The following is an 18,455-nucleotide window of genomic DNA, read 5'->3' as shown; positions in this document are numbered from 1 at the left end:
CACCAGCACATAACTCACCCTTGGCCTCAGTAAGTTACAGCTCCAGGCAGGTACCTGGATCCTAGGTGACTCGCCTGTCATGGACCCAGCTCCTACCCCCAAATACTGTTCCTCTCAGCTCCTTGCATGCCCCTTTGCAGCTTGCAGTTCTCAGAGAGGCCAGCAGCTGTAGTGCAGTCAGTGACAGGTGCACACCGGCTTCTACCGCACAGTGCCTCCTAGGTAGGGGTCCCCCCAGCTCTGGCTGCCTGCAGCATGTGCTGCTGAGTGCAGTGTTTGGTGTGTGGGTGGTGGAACGCGGAACACCACCGAAAGCAACCCATCGTGCTGTGCCAGTTACAGAACAAGGAGCCCTGGCCCTGATTGTTCCTAGGGCAGGCAGCCCCCATTCTTCTCAACAACTGCCAGAGCTCCCTGTGCCATTGGGAGGAGCTGAGCAAGTTTAGGTTGATCCAGGCCCTTCCTGTTGGGAGGGGTGGTCATGAGGCCTACAGAGGCTTGTCTACACTGACAACTTTTGTTGCCAAAAACTGCCTTTTGGTGACAAAACAGCAAGAGCGTTGACCATAAAAAAAACTTCCACCCCATGACAGACTTGTCTCTTCCCCTCCCTTTATTGTCGACAAAGAGCGTTTACATGCTGCTCTAGGAACCCAGACTGCTGCTGCACGGGGAGGGGGACAGACTGCTGGGCTGCTTTCACAGAGCTACTCATGATGCTGCTCTCGGCAGCCGAGGGGGCTGTGGGATAACTCGGAGAGAATCCCAAGATGCACAGCAATCAGCTCTTCCTTCCCACAACGCTGCACTGTGGGATTCATACCTACCGTGCGTTGCTCACCCTCTCGATGAGGGTGTCCCCAATGTGGACATGATCTGTCGACAGAGGGAGCAAGTGTGAACACCCTTTGGCAATTTTTTTTGTCAACTTTTGGGTGGCGACATAAATTTTATCAACAAAACTTGGTAGTGTAGGCAAGCCTGAGGAAGAGCCTCAGATCTGCCATGACAGGAGCCTAACTGGCACTCCCCTACCATGTTACTCCTGTGTCCCCTGCTCGGGTGGGAAACCAGACTTTACTGGCAGCTTGGTAAGTAAATTAAAGCACCTCTGCCTGTAATGCCTTTGACCATTATCACAAATCAAGAAGCCAGGCTTGGCTGTGTGACTTGCAATCTGCAGCTTAGCAAAGACAAAGTGTTCAGATGGTGTGTGGCTGTCGAGTTAGGCCTAAAATCCTTGAAAGCCCCTCAACCTTAACCCCTAGGTGGGAGGTGCAAAGAGTAGTAAAGTTCTCCTCTCATCGTAAACCGCTTCTCCCCTGCCGGGGGGGGGGGTCCTGGACTGGGGGTCAGGTTTAAAGGATTTTTTTAATGTGTCCTAGGCCATGTTATATAGCTAACGACTGCCCCTTTAGTCTCAACGAGGTGTCATTAAACCTCTTCCCTCGCCCACCCCATCAGCACTTTTACAGGCCAGAGGAAGAAACTGAGGCATGAGGAAGGGAGATGGCTCGCCGTAGGTCTGGCAGTGCCTCAGTAACAGAACTGGGGCTTTGTCCTGCACCCCTCTCCATGCACCCGCTAAAGGGACAGACATCGTAGTTTATCACGATGGCTTCCCTCTGAACGGCCTTGGCCTGGCTGGGTGGGAGGTGGGAGGGGATTGCCCAGGGTAGTGCAGTCTCTCAGGCCGGTGCCGGGCTGGGTGATGGCCAAGCCAAGGGGAGCGGCCAGCCCCCGCCCCTGCCCCCGCCTTGTCGCCTAGCCCGGCTGCTGCTCTGCCCCGGCGAGGGAGGCGGCGGACACGCGGGGCCCCCCCGTTCTGTGCGCTGCTCCCCGGAGCCTGACGCCCCGCCCAGGCCCCGGCCGCGCGCAGCACCACAGGGCCGGGCCAGGCTCGGCTGCCGGCCGCGCGCCCTCGGGAGAGCCTCGGCTGCGGGGGCCGGTCGCCCGGTGCGGAACCCAGGCGTCCTGGCCCCGCCCCTAGCAACCCCCCGGCGCGGCCGCCCTGCGCCCTCTGCTGGGCCGGAAGCGTCGCTACAGCGGACAGCCGCGGCGGGCGGGGCCGGGTCCCTCGTGCCGCCCCGCGTCTCTGACTACGTCACCACGTCGCGGCCATGTGACTGCCGTGACGCAGCTGAGGCGGCCCCACCCCGGTCCCTCACAGCGGCACCCAGAGAGCGGGGCGCCCGCAGAACACGCCCCCGCGTTCCGCGGCCCGCCCCGCGCAGCCCCGGACGCCAAGGCGGCACGCAGAGCGCAGACTCGTCACCGTGCGCGGCCCCGCGATGACGTAATACGTATCGCAGGGCGAAGGGCGGGCACACGCACGGTACGTGGTGGAGGCGGAGCTTAAGCCCGGCCGTAGCGGCGGCAGGTGAGTGACACTGGCCCGGTTCGGTCTGGCTTTACACACCCTTCCCCATCCCTGGGAGCTCCCTGCCGCCGAGCCCCGGGGAGAGCCCCGCGCGGCCGGGAACCGCCAGCCCCGCCCGGGCGGCGATGGAAAACCGTTATCCCCCACCCCGTGGCCTGCAGTGAGTCCGTGCGGCGCCGCCCCCCCCGCCGTCCTGTGAGATGGGGCCGTCTGCGCGGCGCCGCCCCCCCCCGCCGTCCTGTGAGATGGGGCCGTCCGCGCGGCGCCGCCTCCTCCCCCGCCGCCCTGTCAGATGGGGCCGTCCGCGCGGCGCCGCCCCCCCCGCCGCCCTGTCAGATGGGGCCGTCTGCGCGGCGCCGCCCCCCCCGTCCTGTGAGATGGGGCCGTCCGTGCGGCGCCGCCCCCCCCCCGCCGTCCTGTGAGATGGGGCCGTCCGTGCGGCGCCGCCCCCCCCCGCCGTCCTGTGAGATGGGGCCGTCCGCGCGGCGCCGCCCCCCCCCGCCGTCCTGTGAGATGGGGCCGTCCGTGCGGCGCCGCCGTCCTGTGAGATGGGGCCGTCCGTGCGGCGCCGCCCCCCCCCCCCGCCGTCCTGTGAGATGGGGCCGTCCGTGCGGCGCCGCCCCCCCCCGCCGTCCTGTGAGATGGGGCCGTCCGTGCGCCGCCCCCCCCCCCCGCCGTCCTGTGAGATGGGGCCGTCTGCGCGGCGCCGCCCCCCCCCGCCGTCCTGTGAGATGGGGCCGTCCGTGCGGCGCCGCCCCCCCCCCCCGCCGTCCTGTGAGATGGGGCCGTCCGTGCGGCGCCGCCCCCCCCCCGCCGTCCTGTGAGATGGGGCCGTCCGTGCGGCGCCGCCCTGTGAGATGGGGCCGTCCGTGCGGCGCCGCCCCCCCCCCCCGCCGTCCTGTGAGATGGGGCCGTCCGTGCGGCGCCGCCCCCCCCGCCGTCCTGTGAGATGGGGCCGTCCGCGCGGCGCCGCCCCCCCCCGCCGTCCTGTGAGATGGGGCCGTCCGTGCGGCGCCGCCGTCCTGTGAGATGGGGCCGTCCGTGCGGCGCCGCCCCCCCCCGCCGTCCGGTGAGATGGGGCCGTCCGTGCGGCGCCGCCCCCCCCCCCCGCCGTCCTGTGAGATGGGGCCGTCCGTGCGCCGCCCCCCCCCCCGCCGTCCTGTGAGATGGGGCCGTCTGCGCGGCGCCGCCCCCCCCCGCCGTCCTGTGAGATGGGGCCGTCCGCGCGGCGCCGCCCCCCCCCCGCCGTCCTGTGAGATGGGGCCGTCCGTGCGGCGCCGCCCCCCCCGCCGTCCTGTGAGATGGGGCCGTCTGCGCAGCGGCCCCATTGGAGATTCCCTCCCCCTGCTCCCTCATCGCTGTTCCGCACGTGGGCCCTGCCCCGCTGAGCCCTCAGCCCGCCCCCTCGGGCCTGTGCAGTGCCCAGCGCTGGGCCCTTCTGTGCCGTCCCCTCCCGCTCCCAAACCCTGACTCCGCAGCGGGACACACCCCGCCCGCCCGGACAGCCGGCCCTCTGCCAGCCCCCGACCCTGAGCGGGGCGGTTCCCATCAGGGGGCCCATCGAGCCTGGTTTCCTCTTCCTCCGCCGCTGTGCTGGATGGATCCGGTCGGCTCGCCTAGCCCAGATCAGACCAGTGGGGTCATGTCTCCCCCCTTCCCCGTGCGGGCCAGCTAGCTCGGCGGCACCAACCGGCCGTCTAGCCCCACATCCCATTTCGGATAGCGGACACCTGCACTGGAACTGCTGCCGAGCCCTTGAAACCAGGCTGAGGCCCTTGGGCAGGGACTCTTCCTGTCATTTGGCTGTTCTGTTGTGTGTTGTTCAGAGGATGCTGTTACCTGTCCTGTCTCTGGGATGTGTCTCACGATTACGCATGCTGGAGGGAATGAATTGCATGCACCTGAGTCCACTCTGGGCTGTAGATTGGTTTCCCCTGATAACATGGCACTGTTCTAGGAGCCATTGCTGAGGGGAAGGGGATTGCGGATCGCTCCTTGGGCTTCTGGCAGGATCCCTGCGTTCACAACAATATGCTTCCCTTGTTTAGTGCTTAGAGCAGAGCTCTGAGACCGGGGACTCCTGGGTAGAACCCCAGCTTTTCACTGACTTGCACCATGACCTTGGGCTGGTCCCTTTGCTTCGTGCTGCTATTGCCCATGAGTAAAATGGGCAGAATGTGCTTCCCTGACTGGTTACCATGGGCTTGTGAGGAGTAATTGTAGTTTGTATAACATTGTACTATGAAAATCTGGTTATTGAGGTTAAAGTTCCTCATCCAACCCTGCTGGTGGTGGAGGACAGGAGCCTGCGCTCTGTGCGTATCCGCATGAGATCCCTGCAGGGCTTGGACCCTTGGAGCTATCTTAGGAAAGCAGCTAGCTATGCAGCCTGATCTGGGCTGTTCCTGGAGGGCCTCTGAGACAATCATTCCAGCAGTTGGGTTCCACAGGAAGCATGGAAGGGTGACACCAGCTAGAGATCCCAGTGACAGTGTCACCACCCTGTCTAGAAACTTCTATGGCTAAAGCTTGTGAGCAAAGCTGAACAGGGTTGCCTCAAACTATGCCTGTGCTGCTGGCCATTGCCAGGCCATAATTTGAACTGGGCCATTAGCCCAGAACAGGGTGTTACATGGAAGGAATGTGCTAATTAAGTCCTATAATTCTTTCTCTTCTCCACCCAGGCACCTTCTGGTGAGTCAGGATGGTGGTGGGTAGGCTGGCTGGGCTGACTGGTTAGTTTGCCACGTGGGATTCCTGGGTTTGGTGCATGAGGCGACTGATCAGCAAGGCTTGGCCCATAGGAGAGGAAGGCAGCAGCAGGGGTAGGCAGAGAGAGTCTTCTCTGGGGAGCAGGGTTTACTGGTGCAGCATTCCATGCGGCACTGAGGATGCTCTTAGCTGTGCCTGATACAGTGGTGCTGAGCCAGCAGCCAGAGCCTCCAGTGTGCTGTGGGAAGTAGCGGGGAGCCAAGCGGGGCTAGAGAGTTGTCTGAAAGGGGAAGGGAGGGCTCTCCTGCTTCCCCAGCTGTCCTGTGGTTGGGAATGACTCTTCCTGCAGAGCTGGGTTTGGTGCCCCCACCTATTGCCTGTCACTGTGTATCAGAGGGTCAGGCCAGGGCGGTAGGTGGATGGGAATTGCCCTCTCCCCCCACCCGGGTGATTCAGCGGGAGAAGCTCTCCACAGGAGTTGGAATTGAGCCAGCATGATGCAAAGGATGTTGTGAACCTGGAGGTGCCGTCTCTCAGATGAGATGTAACACTGAGACACTGATCTTGGTTTTAGTCACAGTCACCTGGCAAGTTCCAATTTGGATAATCATATTTAGCCTCCTTTCATTCTCACTGCAGGATTACTTCACTTCCTGTCCTAAAGTCCATTGTAGTGCTGCCATGTGTCAAACAGCTGCCAAGCCTCACCCCAGAGAGGCTGTGTTCAGTGGTGGAAGAAATGTGTCTGGGTGTAGCTAGTAAAGTGCTCAGGGATCCCTCATGATAGAAGTGCCGAGTGGTGATATCCATATCAGTAGGGAGGGGGTCCCTCACTCCATTTGCTGGTCTCCTGCTCTGGAGACTCACCGGCCTTATGCAGTACCTCTGTGAGTCAGGGTAAGGCTCCTGCACTGATCTGAATTGCAGATCTAGGCTGAAAATGCAGGGACCAGGAGGGTAGCAAGCCCACTTCCCAGCTCTTTGCACTGTACCAGTGTAAGGCAGGAGCTGAGGAGTCAGATCTGCTGATTCCTGAACCCTGCACTGTGAGCAGTGTGTCCTCAGCTTGAACTCTGCCCTCTCAGATCCAGGGCTCGCTGCTCCTAGGCCTCAGGAGACCCTCTGTGCATTGACGTCTCGCTGCCTGATTTGCCTGACTCTGTTTTTTCTTTCCTCCCCTAGTACTGGTGGCATGTGAGGGGCTCTCTTGCCAAGAAGGCAGCTCACAGCTCGGGGGCCCTCACAGGGGCAGAGGCACTGTCCCTTTCTGCAAGGACTCCAGCATGGGTGGATGCCAGAGGTCTCTGGAATGACAGGCGGCAGGAGAGGCTCCGAACTAGTGGTGGCAAAGACAGTAGCTCCGCACATGGCAGGCTCCTAGAAATACTGATTTTTCCAGAGTTTCTCCAATGCGGGATCAGGGATGGACCCCACCTCACGCCTGTGAAAAGACCTTTCCTTCTCTCAACAAGCCAAAGGGAATTCCACTGTCTGTCTGTGCAGTAGACACCCTGCAACAAGACTTGTTTGGTGGGCCACAGGGGGAATCCCCGTTCACACAGCTGCCTTGTTACAGTGCCACTCGCAAACCCTCTAAGAACCCACGCTCCATGTTCCAGCCGCGCTGAGCCCTGGAGACCAAGCTGCTCAGTCTCGCCTGACCGTCCTCTCGTCTGGTTCCCTCGCATTCCTCCTCCCGCGGGCTGCTAGGAAAGGATGTGAACTTTGGAATGGAGTCTGTGACCTGCTGGGGACTCGGAGCATGCAAGGGACTGTTGCTGGTTAGCGGGAGGACTGGCTGATCGCTGTGGACAGCCCTTCTCTCCTGGCCCCAGGGTCGCAGGGCTTTGGCCTTGCCTGGACCTTCCATCATGTTTCTCCTGCTCCCCTTTGACAGCCTGGTTGTTAACCTGCTGGGGATCTCCCTGACTGTCCTCTTCACGCTGCTTCTGGTTTTCATCATTGTGCCAGCCATTTTTGGGGTTTCCTTTGGCATCCGCAGGATTTATATGAAAACACTATTAAAGATTTTCCGGGTAAGTCATGCTTCTGGGATGTACTGTGCAGGAGCTCGGGTGCCCTGATCACTGTCCATGTGCCTGAGGGAGATCCCTGCCAGGGGCATGAGCCTTCGAATAGAGGGTGTCCCTGGATGGTGGTGCTGTGGGTTGCTGAATGAGAGTTTGGCTGTTGGTGATGCAAGTGTTGGTGCTAGAAACCTCCAGGGGGGGTCCTGTTATTGAGCCAGCTCCATAGATCTGTGCTTGTAGGTCATTCCAAAGTGCCCCCATGCTGAGGACACAGGCCTTGTAAACAAGTGCTGCAGAGACTGTATTGTCACTGACTGACAGCAGCAGAGCTTCTCTGGAGAGAAAAAAGAAAAGGAGTACTTGTGGCACCTTAGAGACTAACAAATTTATTTGAGCATAAGCTTTCATGAGCTACAGCTCACTTTGTTGGATGCTTCATCGGAGCTGTAGCTCACGAAAGCTTATGCTCAAATAAATGTGGTGGTCTCTAAGGTGCCACAAGTCCTCCTTTTCCTTTTGTGGATACAGACTAACACGGCTGCTACTCTGAAATCTCTGGAGAGAGAAAGAAGGCTTGAGTCTCACACATGGCAGACCCAAGCAAGGGCAGATTTCAGCACCTCTCAAGAACAGCCCAGTGGTAGAAGGAGACAAAGGGGAGCAGGGCCTGGGGGCGGGGCGAGGAGCAGGCGCCTCGTTCCTGGGGATGGGGAGGGCTGTTCATCTGGGGCAGCAGAAACAGCATCTCTTCTTTAACACAAGTTTGGGTGAAGGAAGCTGGGTGTCAGCTGGGCTCTCTGTCCATGCAGGCCCAGGACTCTGCTGAGTTCCCAGGAGGTGGGGCTGGAGGAGGCCAAGGCCGGGTGTATCCTCTACACTCAATAGTGAAGTTCTCTGCAGGGAACTGGAGTGCAGTGTGACAATGCTCATGCCCTGCCATTGGTGTCTATAACAGGAAGGAGGGTGCTGCCTGGGGTGATGGGTCTCAGGCCTGGACAGCATGCTAGCTCTGCAAGCTCTGGGGACAGCTAGGTCATTCTCCCAAGTCAGACTGTTGGTCTGTCCAGGTCCAGCCACTTCTATACTCGCCTCTGGCAGTAGTGGTGCTCCATGATGTACCCAGCCAGTTGTGTGGGAGGTTTCAGGGGAGACTCCTAGCCCAAGAGGCAGTGTTTCCTCTGACCTCTGACAAAGCATGGGGCATGGCCAGGATATAGCTCTTGGGGATTGGAGACTACCCTAGGACATGTCTGCCTGGCTGTTCAGGAGCTCTTACTCAGCCTTTAAGGGCACAGGGCTGGCTCAGTGCTGCCTGCAAAGCAGGTGTGATCAGAACTCTGCAAGGGCCCATTCCCCCAAAACCTTGGTAACAGGGACTGATCTCAAACAGGAAATTCTCCAAAGGCTGCCAGGACACCAATTCCAGCCTCGCTCCCCTGCTGGGAGAGACTGGGTCTGGAGTAGGTGTGCACATTTTGTTCTCCTTAAGAGTTTGTTTTCAAGGCCCAAATTAAGAAGGCAGGTGTGATACTGGCAAATTTGATAGAATTCTGGTTTTAATTTCTCTAATTTTGGCAAATGATAGCAATGTTTATTTTTAAGCATTTTTTATTTTTATCCATTTAATTTTTTACTGTTGTGGGCAGACAGTAATATAATGACAGTAAACATTCAGATTCATAAAGTTCAAGCTTTATAATGGTTAAAACACAAACTTGTCAATATCATAAGTCAGAGTTTACAGAGTAAATCTCTGTAAGTTAAACTCTGATAGGTTCTCGAGCAGCCTTTTTTCCTTTGCTTAGCTGTACGTTTTGATTGCTATCGATGGAATTATTTTTTTCTGTGGTTTGCATGTATATGGTAAAATAGACATTTAGAGAAAAATCTAACCCTTTCCAGCCTAGCCATCAAGAAGGTTCTCTGGAGGGCAGGCTGATTGGCTGTAAATCCAACCTGTGTGTTTGTTTATCTGGTGCCCTTGGGGAGCAGCTGAGGGGGGAGATTTCTGTGAATAAGGGTGATCTGGGCATTGATTCTGGCTGTTGCTGCCAGATAGCTGCCTGGAGGTTGCTCAGGGCTGCTGTTTGTGAGCAATAGTGCACAGAGAAGTAGCAGCAGCTGTCAGCCAAGTGGGAGAAGGGAGGGGTTCCAGCCCTTCACACTATTGGCCTGCTGGTTCCATCAGCAACCTTGAAATGCAGCCTCTGATTCCATGAGGGAGGAAAAGAGAATCGGAAAATAGTGCTGGGTTAGTCACCTGATCACCCTGTGCTGGAGCCCCCTGCCAAGGGGCGCAAGAACAAGTGATCAGGGTCCATATGGAGTCCAGCCAATGGCACCCATGTGAGGGAATAGCAAAGTGCCATGGGACTGCCTGAAAGCTACAGAGCGTGCTCTGGGGCTGGGGAGAGGTGTTCCATAACGCCCTTCCCCAGCTCTGGGGTAGGTGTTGCTCTTCTCTGAAGTCCCTCTGCTCTGTCTGTATCTCTCAGGTAACACGGTGCCCAGAATGGAATGCAGATGCCTTCACAACAGTCTCTCCTAGTGGGGCTCTCCCCAAGCTCCAGCCCATGCACCATCCTCATTAGCAGCCAGGTCCCGGGGCAGACAGCTGTCCTGGCTGGTTGTCTGTGTAGGCTAGTGGACTTTCCAAGCCTAATCCCCATTCTCTCCTCTCTGTAGGCTCTGACCTCACGTCAGTGCTGTTCTGAGAACCCCTCCTTGAGCTCCTGGAATGAGCCCTACCTCTGTCCCCACAGCCAGGGACTTGGCGGGGAAGAAGCCCCGGAAGATGAGGGTGCCTGGGGGGTTGGAAGTCCTGCTTATCTAGTGTCTCTTTCAGTGGGCGACGCTGAGGATAGAGCGTGGCGCCAAGGAGAAGAACCACCCACTATACAAGCCCTATGTAAATGGTGAGAGCCTGCCATCCCCTCCCATCAGCAGCTCCATGTCTGTGTGTGGGAGGTCCCTGTCATAGGTGGGTGAGAATGCCTCATCTCTGGGCAAGGGAGATATGTGGAGCACACCTGGTCTGTGGGTGTCCCATGTCTAGGACAGGGCCCGGGGCTGGCCCCTCCTGCAGGCAGGGGGAGGGAGGGAGGGACGGGGGTTGGCCCCATCTACTGGCAGGGGGCGGGCCTGTCAGGCTGCCATCACGTGCACGTGGCCCGTGTTGCAGGTATCATTGCAAAGGAGCCCACATCCCTGGAGGAGGAGATTAAAGAGATCCGTCGGAGTGGCAGCAGCAAAGCCCTGGACACACCTGAGTTTGAGCTCTCTGACATCTTCTACTTCTGCCGCAAGGGCATTGAGACCATCATGGATGATGAGGTGACCAAGCGGTTCTCAGCTGAGGAGCTGGAGTCTTGGAACCTGCTCAGCCGGACCAATTACAACTTCCAGTACATCAGCCTGCGCCTCACTGTGCTGTGGGGGCTGGGTGTGCTCATCCGGTATTGCTTCCTGCTGCCACTCAGGTGAGGAGCTGCCCCTGGCAACGGCCTCCCTGCTGGGCGCCCCGGCACTGCACTGGCTGCTTCCAGTCGTCTTGCCTGCAACAAGAGAGGGGCCAAGGGCTGATGGTTAGAGCCAGGGGCTGGAACTTGAGGCTTCTGCCTCTGTCTTTGGCCCTGGGAAAAGAGTGTGGTCTGGTGGTTAGATCAATGGCGGGGAGCCAGGGTAGCGTGAGCTAGGGTGGGGGATCCCAAGATGGCCATGTACATTCCCATGGGCCCATCCTCTCTGCAGCAGTACCAGCTGGCTCGGGAGCCAGAGGTGCTGGGTCCTCCTGGCAGCACAAGGACACAGAGAGACACCCACCCCACAGCAGGGTCCATTGAGAGATTGCTATCTGGCAGGCAGGCAGCAGGGCTTCACACCCACGGGGCTGCATGGAATTTGTTCGCTGGCCTGTAACATCCCTCTCCCTCCTGCAGGATTGCCCTGGCCTTCACAGGCATCAGCTTGTTGGTGGTTGGCACCACACTGGTGGGATATTTGCCCAGTGGAAGGTGAGTTGGCCCTTCACTGAACATGGAGGAGTATGGATGGAGGGGCAGGAAGGGGAGTCTCCCCCTCTACATCACAGCCACTGTTGAGATGTATGTCTGTGGGTGAGGGGCCAAGGTGACTGGCACCTGCATCCCTAGGGGGACAGACACAGCAGGATCTCTGCCACAACGGAGCCCCTGTGGCAAACCTCACAGCCCTGAACTGTGAGGAGCAAAACACAAAGCCCAGCTCAGATGAGCAAAGTGTCACTCTCAGTTCATGGGTTTCTCTCTCGGCTTGTGACGAGCATGGAAAGGGGTCGGGCTGGACTGATGGATGGGACGGGAGCCAGCCTGCATGGTGTCCCAGTTGGGCTGGGTTAGTACAGTTACAAACACCTCTGCCCTTCACATGCTCCATGAGGGGAGGGGAAGTTGTTGTACACTCTTTTGTGGGGTACACAGTCAGGTCAGCCTTGTCACTCCCCTACCCTGTATCCCCAAGCTCCCCCAGCCCAGTATACGTGCCAGCTCACCACATGGCCCTTGCAGCAGCTCCTGGCTCAGGGTAGGGCGCTCCAGCATGGGTGGCTTGTGGGGCTGTCTGGGGTAACAATCTCTGCTCTGCTTCTGCAGGTGGAAGGAGTTCCTGAGCAAGCACGTTCACCTGATGTGTTACCGGATCTGTGTGCGTGCCCTCACCGCCATCATCACCTACCATGACCAGTAAGCACCGTCTCCCGGCCTGCCTTGCCATGCTCTTCCCTGCCTCAGGCTAGGCTCCTGCTTCCCTTGTCACCCCATCTTGGTTTTGTGTTATATTTAGGGAAAACAGACCCCGAAATGGAGGCATCTGCGTGGCTAATCATACCTCCCCCATTGACGTGATCATCCTGGCCAGCGATGGCTACTACGCTATGGTAAGGGCCACTCCCTCCATCCCCAGGGAGGCCTTTGCCCTGGGCAGGACGCTGTGCTGCTGTACGATGGAGCCGATGCTCTTCTCCCTGGGGGGAGGAGGGTGTTCTGAGGCTTAGGGAGTTTGCAAAGCGCGTGGATCTGAATGGGCTTGTCTGGGGCCCCGAGCCTGGATACCCAGCGCTGCTTGTGTACACGGCCCCTCTCGCATCTAGTTGATTCCCCGCAGTGGTTCAGCAGCCTCTGGGCATCCCAGTTGCAGAGGCCAGTGCTCCTTTGGTGTGGGGATGCAGGACTTCCAGAGGCCCCAGGACATTTGCCATTAGTGCTGTGGGCTTTGCTGACTGTGGAAAGGGCAGGTCGCAGTCTCAGCCTGGCCACCCTGAGCACAAAGTGTGTGATGAGGATCTGGGCTCCTCCCAGACCCTCCCCTCTGGCAACTTTGGCACATCACCCCTCAGGTGTGACCTTCCCCTAACAGCCACCTGGGAGGGGCAGGGCTGTCTCTCCAGCACTCTGCTGGGAAGGGGGCAGAGGGGGGAAATCTGTCTGGTTATGAGGCTAGGAGCTGCCTGGCGACTCCTGCAGACTGAGGCAAAGACTTTAACCTGCATCTTCCTCTGGCTCAGGTGGGTCAGATCCATGGCGGGCTCATGGGCGTGATCCAGAGGGCCGTGGTGAAGGCGTGTCCCCATGTCTGGTTCGAACGCTCTGAGGTCAAGGATCGCCACCTTGTGGCCAAAAGGTAGGACAGCAGTCAATAGCTTTCTCTCAGGCAGGGGAAGGGAGGGCCTGCTGGAGACCGCGGGTTCTCCTGAACTCCATACAGGCATGGCTGGGGAGGGGGAGCCAGGGCTGTCTGGCTCCAGTGGAGGAGGAACCTGCTTCCTGTCAGGGTTCTGGTTGTCCCAGGTGGCTCTTGGGAGCCTGGGAGCTGTCCCGTCCCAGGAGCATTACATGCACCCAGCTAGTGCACCCTGACTGAAGGTTAATAGGTGCGCACTGTATGTTCAGGGCTGCTGGGTGAAGAACCAGCAGGGTGCCCCAGGGAGCTGTGCCAGTCAGTGACTCTCTCTTCCCTGCAGGCTGACAGAGCATGTCCAGGACAAGAGCAAACTGCCCATCCTCATCTTCCCAGAAGGTGAGCTGCAGAACAGGCCACACTGACCCATGGTGGGTTGTGAAGTACGCCGTATGGCTGATGCCAGCATGTGTGTCATCCCCTCTCCTCTGGGGCAAGACAAGGGGGGCCTGCGTCCTCAATGTTGCCAGAGCTCTGAGGATGACCCTCAGGTCGGGGTTGAGACAAGTGAGCCCGCAACAGTGCTGGGCACTGACTGCCGTGGTTGGGGGACCCCAGGGCGCTGGCCCTTGAGGAGCCCCAGGGCACCATCCTCGCATTCCCAGCCAGGACTCTGGCATATGCTCACAGGGGGAGGCTGAGGCAGCTGCACTCATTTCTTCACAGGCACCTGCATCAACAACACGTCTGTGATGATGTTCAAGAAGGGAAGCTTTGAAATTGGAGCCACAGTCTACCCGGTAGCCATCAAGGTGCGAGCAGCTCCCTGCCTGGGGCAGACAGCACTGCCCCTCTGGGAGGTTGGCTGTGTTAAGCACATCCCGCTAGGGCTGCTTATGGAGGGTGGGAACAGGGACGCTATAGAACAAGGCCCTTCCCAGTGGCTGTGCAGGGAACTGGAGGGGCATAGGCCCAGCTTCTCTGCAGCAGGGCCCCAAAGCTGTGAAGCCTCCGGTTGGCATGAGGGGCTGTTCTCCGCTTTGAGTAGTGGGCAGTAGGGAGATGGTCCTGAGTCTCTGGGGCTCATCTCATGAACCTGTGCTATGGGTGTGGGGAAGCCGAAATCTGGCCTTGCTTGTAGGCTGGGGAGCCTGAGCCTGAGGCCTTGCCCGTGGTGATGCCCGGCCAGCACTGCTGTGGGTCTCAATCTCATGGGCTCTCTCGCCCTCTGCAGTATGACCCGCAGTTTGGAGATGCCTTTTGGAACAGCAGCAAGTACGGAATGGTGACCTACCTGCTGAGGATGATGACCAGCTGGGCCATCGTCTGCAGCGTCTGGTACCTGCCCCCCATGACCAGGGAGGTGAGTGAGGGGGCTGTGCCAGGCCTGTGGGGGAGCTGCTGAGGGCCAGGTCCCTTGCTCGTACTAAACAGCTTTGCTCTCCCACAGCCTGAAGAGGATGCTGTCCAGTTTGCCAACCGGGTGAAGTCAGCAATTGCCAGGCAGGGAGGCCTTGTGGATCTGCTGTGGTGAGTCAGAACCAGAACTTCCCCTCCCAGTGCTGGGTCCAAGGCCTCAGAGATGCCTGGCTTGCCCTGCTCCCAGGCTCCAGCCCACAGGAGGGAGGGCCAGCTGCCAGAACCAGCCTTCTGGCTGCCTGGTTCAGGGGAGCTGTGGTTATGAGGCAGGCAGCAACTCCTAGGTGCAGTATGTGCACAGAGCCCTGCCTGGAAGTATGTAGGCCTCAGATCCATGCTGTAGAGAAGCATGTGCTGAGCATGCCCGGCAGTGCCCTCTGGAGCCTGCAGCTGCATGTGCAGCCTAGACCAGCTGCCTCTTGCTCATGCTGTGTGGGTCTTACTCTTGGATGCTAGCTTGCGGTGGGACACCCTGCTTCTAAACAAACTCTTCCCTGGGTGCTGTCCTGGAAGAGCAAGCCAGGTGGGTGTCCTTTCCCGATCACTGGGGCTTCAGAGGCTGAGAATGAAAGTCCATCAGCAAGGCTCCTGTATCATAGCCAATGGCTGAGCAGATTGGTCCCTCTGCTGCCAGTGGGTCGGGTGGCTGAGTACGGCCAGGAGCCCAGGACTCCTGAGTTCTGGCCCTGGCTCACTGAGTCACTGGAAAATGAGGACAGTGCTCCCATCCCAGATGTGTGAGAGCTGGTCAGGGCAGCCCCAGCACTAACAGAGCTTGGGGAAAGGTACAGCTTGTCTGATCGCTCGACTCTCCCCAGGGACGGGGGCCTGAAGAGGGAGAAAGTGAAGGACACGTTCAAGGAGGAGCAGCAGAAACTGTACAGCAAGACGATTGTTGGCAACCATGAGGACCGGAGCCGCTCCTGAGCTCTCTGCCTCCAGCGCTGCCCCGGGCCCCTTTGGAGCCACGTTGTAACCTGGGACTCGAGTGGGCTGAGCAGCTCTGGAGCAGCCTAGCCCACTCCTCCATCCTGGGCTCTGCCCCAGAGACACTGTGCTGCCTGGAGCCTGCAGGCCCCGAATGGCTGCTGGCAAAGATGCCTTCTCGTTACTGTTACAGCTCAGCCCGTTGCAGGGCCAGCATTAAATGAACACTGACAGCTGTTCCGTGGTCTGCGGGGCCTAGTGGGAGGGGCTGGGGGTGCGAGTCGGTCAGTGCCAGGCTACTGCCAGCAGCCAGGAGAAGGGTCCCTGCTGCCACATATGCCTCAACAGCAGGAAGGGACCTTGTAGGCCCACCCCCTCAGTGACTCTTCTGAATGGCACCTCAGAGCTGCACAGCTTGGGCGCATTGTATTGCCCTGTGCCCCGATGGCTGCAGCGTCGGGGTTCCCTCCCCTGGTGCAGGAATCCCCTATGGCTGGATGTGTCAGCCCCCCAAGCTCTAATCTCTCTTGGGGAAGCCAGGGGATAGAGGGACCCACCTGCACTCAGAGCTGCTATACAGATACGTGCACCACCCCACCCCAGCTTCTTCCCTGGACAGTGGGGTGGGGACCGTGTGGTGCAGGGAGGCAAGCGGGCCCTGCTGGTGACGCCTGGGCCCTGTGTTAGCATCAGGCCTTGCGGGGAGGGGAGTTCTGTGCAGACACACGTGGCTGTGAGCTCATGTGTAATGCTAAATTGCTGCCCGTCTCCTGCGTCCCTAGTGACTTCCAGCCCCAGGGTTGCACCCTGCACTCCCTTCTTTTAGCTCCACACATGCAACCAACTCTGGGGTAGAGGGCATCAGCCATTTTACAGCCCACAGCACCACAAGGAAAGTCTATGCATGGCATGACCACCTCTAGGGTGAGAGGAGAGTTCAGTCTCCAGGGCCCTCTGGTGGAGCCTGCCAGGGGCTGAGTGCTGCTTGTGCACTTGCCTCTGGCATTCCCTGGAACCATCAGCCCCGCAAATCGCTGTCTGAGCAGAGTGCTGTGACCATGGCTGCCCAGGGCATGGAGCCGTCGGCCTCGCTCAGCTGCAGCCCTTTCTCCTCTGCTCTGCTCTGCGCTGTACTGTGCATCCTCCAAGCTAGTCTAGCACTGTCTCCTGCTTTCCTAACTGCAGGGGCTATCGCCTGACTTAAGGGAGAGAGAGTCAGGGAAGGCTGGGCCAGGCATGGGTTGGAGAGCAGCAGCCAGGGAACGGGAGAGTAGCTGGATTTGGAATGGAGGTGAAAAGTGCTGGGCTGCTCTCCCTGGCCACTGAGTAGCCAGCCCCCCACTGCCCTGGCTCTGCTGCCTAATCGGGGGATTGGCTGGCTGGATTTCTTTGGCTAATTTTTTCGGCCATGTGCTCTGAATATGTTCCATGATGGGATGAGGCTGATGGCGATTAGGAATTGGAAGTTAGGTGTCCAGAAGTTCCGGGAGTGCTGATTCAGCTGCAATGGGCCAGTGGGTGCTCAGGAGATCAGCACATGGGTGGCATGGGGAATGCTGGCAGTGCAGCATAGGAGTGGGCCTGGCAGGCTTATGCATCCCCAGAGCCATGGGCTTAGTCCCATGGGAGCCTTAGAGCCATTCCCACCTGGCTGAGCCATCTGCCCACCAGGAGAGCTTGGTGTGGTCTCTGGCTCTGAGCACCCCCCAGGCCTCCGTCTCGCAGGGGCTGTTCTCCCTTGGTGCTGTGAGCCAGGGCTCAGGCCCACGTTAGTCCTAAATTCACTGCTGCCTCTGGGTGCTATGCTCAAGCCCCCAGCTCTCTGGATCTCCCTGGGCCAGCTGCAGTGGGTCCTGGCTGGAGGTTGCCCACAGCCCCATTCTCCTCCATTCTGGGACTTGGACTGGTTTATTGCTCCTCCCACATGGAGGCTGGAGGGCATGGCTCCTGTTTCCCTCTGCCCCAGTGCTGGGCCGCTGGCCAGTCCCCTGCAGTGATGCCACCAAATGCTGAGGCCTGGAGCCCTACCGTGAGTCCTTGCTGTGCTGGGTGCCTCCCCCAGGCTCTGATTCAGCCAGTCTCCCACACAGGGTCTATTGCCCAGCCCCTCTGCACCCTGGCCTTTCCCCTGGAGCTGAGAGTGGGCACTGCACACACCAACATACCTGCTTAACCCAGGCAAGGGGCTCTAGTGCTGCTCCACTGGGCCTCTCTAACCTGGGGGAGGGAACAGCTACTGGAAGTTACTCCAAGGGGAGTCTTTACCCCCCTATGCCAGGGTCTGGGCTCGCTCTGGGGGATCCCTCTGCTCTCTTCATGTTGCGTGGCCCCTGCCTCAAGGCAGAGGCTCTAGCCCCAGCCCCAGCCTAGTTCCAGCTGCATTGCACGGTGTTTTGAAGCACTTCAGGGCCCATGTATGCACAGGGGTTGGTGTGAGCAACAGGCCCACCCCATCCCAGCATCTGGGTACCCTGAGGAGTTGGGATGAGCACCGGGCTCCCCCACCATGTTCATAGGCGGTCACTATGAGCACCAGGCACTCCTGGCCAGGGCACCTGTGTACCCAGAGGGGCCACCAGCAGCCAAGGTGACTGGACAGCAAATGTGAACAATTGGGGCACTTTTTGTTTTTGGGGGGTGGGGGGAGGGAACTGCCTATATAAGACAAAGCCCCTAATATCAGGATGTCTGGCCACCTCACCATGAGTGCCAGGCCCCCCATCCAGACTCCCATGTAGTAGGGGGTTGGCATAAGCCTGGGGCCCAAGTACTTAAAGGGGTTAGTGCAGATCACCCAGGTGCAAGGGGTGGGGCCCTTGCTGAGCTGCGGGGGCTGCTTGGCACCCCTTTGCTGACAGGTGTGAGTGAGGCCTTTGCCCCACAGAGGCTTATTACAAGGGCTCAGTTCTCGCTGGCCATGCTGCTGGCTCTTGCTTGAGGCACCCGCCCTTGGCCTCTCACTGTCTCCCAGGCTCCCTTGCCTGAGCTGTGAACTGCTGCAGGGATTGGGCCCTCCATGTGCACACCTGGTCATGTCACGCTGTCTGGACCCCACGGGGCGCCCTTTCCCCACACGCCAGAGCCCCTGCCCACGGTGGTTGGGGACTAGCTGATGCAGGGAGAGGAGCATCCTCTGGGGGGGTGAGCACAGAGCCTGCTCTGCCTATGGCAGCACCCCCCAGCCTGGCCCAGTCCCCTGCAGCTCCAGCCCTGGTGCCCACCACCCTGCTGGGCCTCTCCCAGGTCTCTCCACAGCAGATCCCCAGGCCTGCTCCAGGCCTCCAGCAGCTCTCAGGCATTGCTGGTATGGGGCTGGGGAGCACAGTGGCTGGGTC

The 18,455-nt window shown here is 59.5% G+C and overlaps 2 protein-coding genes across 5 annotated transcripts; one reads left to right on the top strand and one right to left on the bottom strand.

The window, feature by feature from the left end:
• Positions 1–2,148: 2,148 nt before the first annotated feature.
• On the top strand, positions 2,149–15,353 carry GPAT4 (glycerol-3-phosphate acyltransferase 4). Of its 4 annotated transcripts, none has more exons than XM_038384783.2 (13): positions 2,149–2,380; positions 6,275–7,128; positions 9,968–10,037; positions 10,304–10,601; positions 11,061–11,135; positions 11,751–11,840; positions 11,941–12,034; positions 12,662–12,777; positions 13,118–13,173; positions 13,501–13,586; positions 14,009–14,137; positions 14,225–14,304; positions 15,012–15,353. In XM_038384783.2, the coding sequence occupies exons 2-13, from the start codon at positions 6,964–6,966 to the stop codon at positions 15,118–15,120; spliced, it is 1,368 nt and encodes a 455-aa protein (XP_038240711.1). In that variant the 5' UTR covers positions 2,149–2,380; positions 6,275–6,963; the 3' UTR covers positions 15,121–15,353. The 4 variants fall into 4 exon arrangements, with proteins under 4 accessions (XP_038240711.1, XP_038240715.1, XP_043359038.1 ...); XM_038384787.2 differs by having other exon boundaries at positions 2,374–2,540; XM_043503103.1 differs by lacking the exon at positions 2,149–2,380 and adding an exon at positions 4,051–5,074.
• Positions 2,517–4,094, bottom strand: LOC119848554 (uncharacterized PE-PGRS family protein PE_PGRS46-like). Its single transcript, XM_038384523.1, has one exon. The coding sequence runs from the start codon at positions 4,092–4,094 to the stop codon at positions 2,517–2,519; it is 1,578 nt and encodes a 525-aa protein (XP_038240451.1).
• Positions 15,354–18,455: the final 3,102 nt, after the last annotated feature.

This window comes from Dermochelys coriacea, chromosome 26 (genome assembly GCF_009764565.3).
Source record: "Dermochelys coriacea isolate rDerCor1 chromosome 26, rDerCor1.pri.v4, whole genome shotgun sequence".
NCBI lineage: Eukaryota > Metazoa > Chordata > Testudines > Dermochelyidae > Dermochelys > Dermochelys coriacea.
Note: the sequence above shows the minus strand (reverse complement) of the source record. Positions and strands in the feature narration are given on the sequence as shown.